We start from the raw sequence: 4,477 nt of genomic DNA on the forward strand, positions 1-4,477 counted from the left end.
GCTGCCGGACACCCCGGGTCCCGGTCCTGGCTCAGCTGCTTGCTTACCAGCTGGGTCACCTCATTCACTCATCCAACATTTATTGGCCACCTTCCTGGGTGCCAGGCTCTGTCCCAAGCATGGGACACAGCTTATCATCTATCGCTCCTTTTATCCTCACAACCAACCTTTTAAGTAGGTGAGTGCTATTATAATCACACTCTACAGATGGGACAGCTGAGCTAAGAAAACGTCACATAATGTCGCCAGTTGCCACACCGCTAGTAAATGGTAGGGCTGGGTGGACAGGATTCCCACGCAGCCTGGCCCCAGAAACCCAAGCACTTTACTGCAATACTACGGAACCTCAGTGTCCTCCACTATAGTATTAGGGTGGTCCCACTCAGTCCACTCAGTCCTACAAGATTGTGTTATAGGGTGAAAATTCCACTAGAAAAGTGGCTCATAGTCACAGTTTTCTTCCAGGACCCAGCATGGTGACAGGCACATAAAAGGTAACCGTTAAGTGTTTGCTGAATCAATGAATGAATGAATGATGGCAATCAAAGCCAAANTGCACCAAACAGAGAGTACAGGTGAGGGCTGGGAGAGGGGAGGGGGTATGAGGGCATGTCCCTAACTTTCATGCAACTGGGGGTGGGGGTAACTTTCAGTTTCACATGTCACATGACAAAATTGGCACATGATGGGGAAAACCTGTAATGTGCTTGAAACAGTATGGAGAGTAACACACCCTTTTCATTCGTGACTTTTGATGCACCTACTTAATGCCTCATCCCCCCCTCACTGTTAGCATTTTCATGTACTCCAGGCCGCCTTTCAAAGCAGGGCTGGTCTAGTGTGCCCAGTTGACAACTGTGTACCCTGTCGTTCTCACATAGCATGAGCATCCAAGTGGTTCTCTTATCATTAGAGACACCTAACATGTGTCCTCTTTAATGGTGACAAAATCCTGCGACCCAATAGATACCTCACGGTTAATCCCTCATTGCTGGCCTGCTAGTTTCCCCCAGTGAATTCCTCTTACGCGCTCCAGTCTGCTCAGCACCACGCTACAGATCACACCCTGCGCTCACACACCACGCACCAGGCTTCAGCGTGGAAGTGGGCAAAACTCATAGCAGCAAAATAATGTTTTTAAGCTCTGTCCAATTATCCACAAATCTTTAATTTCTATTTTCTCGACTTCATTTCTAAACATATCCCAAACATGAGAAAGCTGAGATGATTCTTATGCTGTCACATATGAAAGCACAACTCACACACTGTGAGCGCTTTAATTACCGTAATCAGCATCATACTATTTTTACTTTCTCGGATGAGAAAGGTTTTGTCATTTTGGCTAAGAGAATAGAGGGGGCTGACTTGAGCCTGCTGAACACCCTTGTTTATACTCACAAGACTCTGTGTGTGTGTGTAAGGAATGGAATGAGAGCAAGCCTACACTTTAACATCTGGGTCTTCATGGGTGACCCTGGGGCAGAAAGCCCACGTGTCCATACCACCTGCTCCAACCAGCTCACACTCCCACTTTGGTCTGGGGAGCACCCCTCCCCCTCCTCCAGCAGAGCTCCAGCAGGGTGAAGCTGACCTTAGAAAAAATCCCATTTTCCCAGAGGCTCGCTCATGTCACTTATCAGGTGCCTGTGACAAATGGGCTCTGGGCCTGACCCTTGACAACCAAGGTCACCTTTACCCCTTACAACAAATCTCCCCAGATTACTTCCTTCTAACTGGCGAGGGAACATGACTTGCCTGGGGTCCCCAGCTAGCTGCAGGCTGAGCTGGGACCCAGAGCCCTTTCTTCTTCCCTACACTGCTTGGCTGAGGAAGTAACTCCTCTCTCCAACCCACCAGCCCACCAAAAGCAGAACATACTTGTTTTGGGCATTTCCAAACTTTCCAAAGGGGTCTCCGGCCATCCCGCCATCTCCGGTAAAGATGTAGAGGTACCCATCGTCCCCAAAGAGAAGCTGGCCCCCATTGTGGTTTGAGGCTGGTTCTTCGATCTCCAGGATTATCCTAAAGGAAAATAAGGTCACCCCTCAAACTCAGCCTTCCACATATGAGCCAAAAACACAAAACGATCAGATCGGCAATAAAACCTGCTCTCTCAGATATCATTTCACAATGAAAAAGACTTCATATCCTTTATAGCAAGTGATTTTTCACAAGGACCTGGTAGGTAGGCCAGGCAGGGATAATTCACTTTATTGTGCCAAGGAGAACCTGGAGGCTCAGAGAAGTTGGGTAACTTGCCCAAGGTCACACGGCCCATAGGTAACAGAGCTGGACTAGCACTCAAGTCTTGAGTTCTGGTCTGGAGTTTTTTTCCTACTGCTCTCCACTGCCTGCACCTAACCCATTATGATTATGTGAAGTGCCTACCTAGTCACCGGCACAGCCAGTGTCTTCTGATCATGGCTTCCCATACACCAGCTGCTTGTGCTGAGCACACTCTGTACTCTCCCTCACTTCTTATCTACTATGACTGCTCAGGACAGTAGGCTGGATGGTGTGGGTTGCACTCAGCTCACACTCACCCCTTGGAAAACCCCCTTACTGCCATTGCAGGACACCTTCCACCATACTTCCCAGCCAGCTGGCTTCCGGTTGGCAAGAGGAAGGGAGAAGCCACATTTCTCTGGCTCTGGCTCTGCCTGCATACGTGGTGGCTGCAGTGGCAGCAACAGTGGCCGGTGAATGTGGACTCCTGGATTTCCATCCAGACATCTTGGTACCAAGAACAGCAAACTCAGCGGCACAGAGATCTTTTCCCTTTTGTTCCTCCAGCCCAAGAGTGGTAGCGGCTTCTTGCAGTTGCTAATCTTGAGATAACTTACCCTTCCTCTTTTCCTTCTCCAGCCCTCCTGAGGCCTTTGTAATCAATTCCCTGTATTCATTCTTGGCCTGCTTGTGCCTACTTCTCCCTCTGAGTGAGTCAAATTCTGGGCTTGAACTTGGGAGGTCCCCACAGGACCTTCATCAACCCCCTACTCTGAAATATGCTCATCTGTATATTTTGTGTTCCACCTTCAGTCTTTATTAGGAATCAATTTTTGAGTCATTGTTGAAGACATATCTGTTCTGTCCCTCCGTCTCCCCTCTGTCAGGTCCATGTGATAAACCTGGGCTCTCTTGGAGAGCTGGTTGTACAGGCTCATAAAAGTTCATGAGAACTATGTTTTCTCCTTTTGCTCTGGGTGACGGGAAGCTCAGAGTCAAAATGAATGCTGCCTGACAAGATCCACATTAGCTCTCACAGCTAGCATATCTGATTCCTTCCATTTTTATAAGTTCAATGACAAGATTTACAGTTTTATCAAATACACGATGCATTGTTATTTGCTTGTTTGCCATTGGACCTGGTCCTGATCCTCTTTTAGGGCCTGGACTATCTGTTCCCTCCTTGAGGGGGCCTGTTCCTGCAAAATACCTTTCCCAGTCTCCTTTGCTAGCTGGGCTCTAGGTTAAGCCAATCGAAGTCATTGGCAGAACATGGGAGGGAAGAGCGGGAAGGAGAAGCCAGGGGGTTTCTCTTCCTCTCTCTGCTTCAGGCAGCGTCCTGGCAGCAGCTGGAACCCCTCCCTGGCTCCAGCTCCTCCAGCCCAGGCCCAATATGGTTCCAGCTTCCCCTGGGTGGCCCTAGCTCTGAGGCTCCAGCAAGCCCACCTTCTCACTTTGTCCCTCCAGCCCTAGAGGTGGAGGCAGCTTCCTCCAGTTAAACTCAGAGTTGCCCCCCATCCCCAGTTGGCTCTTCCATCATCTCTAACACCGGAGTGACTAATCCCTAGCATCAGAGTCTGCCTGTTGAATGGCCTGATCCAGGGTTTATTTTCCTACTGGACCCACACTGATACGTGTGCCCCTTGTGCCAGGCCAGGTCAAACCCATTTTGAGAACAGTTGGGACATAAATAATACACAGAGAGCAGACTCTGTATGCATTGATAGGGGCGGAAGCCTGGCGGCAGGTATGGGCAAACCTCTGGGGGCAGGACAGAGAGAATTCAGAATCCTCCTGGGACGGAGGATTCAGGTGGGGGGAAGTAGGCAGTGGGGCTCAGGAACGGTGCCCTTGGGCCAGAGCAAGGTGGGCCAGGGCAGTGGCATGGGCTCTGGAGACAGACAGACCAGGGTTCCAGCTCTGATGCTTCCTAGCTGTGTGACCTACAGGCACTTCACCTGTCTAAGCCTCCACTTCCTCATTTGTAAAATGGGAAAAATATACTAACCTCAATAGGTTTTGTGAGAATCAAATGAAATGAGCCATCTAAAGCGTCTGGAACAAAAGAGTTGGATAAATGTTGGGCTTTGGTGGCCAGATGGAAGGAGTTGGACATGATCCTGTGTGATGTCTGCTTTGCAAAACTGTCCTCCCCCTGGCCCCAGAGCATGTGATTCAGTCCCCCCACCAGGCATGTTAGATATTCCCAATATTTAACAACGGGATACTGACTGATGTGGTCATCCCAGGG

General features: G+C 49.5%; 1 protein-coding gene across 1 annotated transcript in view; it reads right to left on the bottom strand.

The window, feature by feature from the left end:
• The window catches only part of HHIPL1 (HHIP-like 1), a 24,614-nt gene that overhangs the window by 18,628 nt on the left and 1,509 nt on the right, over positions 1–4,477 (bottom strand). The window contains exons 2-3 of the mRNA XM_008579910.1: positions 1,863–2,022; positions 1,001–1,066 (exon numbers count right to left, since the gene is read on the bottom strand). Of these exons, the coding sequence (XP_008578132.1) occupies positions 1,001–1,066; positions 1,863–2,022 (226 nt within the window). The remainder of the gene's footprint in view (positions 1–1,000; positions 1,067–1,862; positions 2,023–4,477) is intronic.

This window comes from Galeopterus variegatus, unplaced genomic scaffold, assembly GCF_000696425.1.
Source record: "Galeopterus variegatus unplaced genomic scaffold, G_variegatus-3.0.2 Scaffold1978, whole genome shotgun sequence".
NCBI lineage: Eukaryota > Metazoa > Chordata > Mammalia > Dermoptera > Cynocephalidae > Galeopterus > Galeopterus variegatus.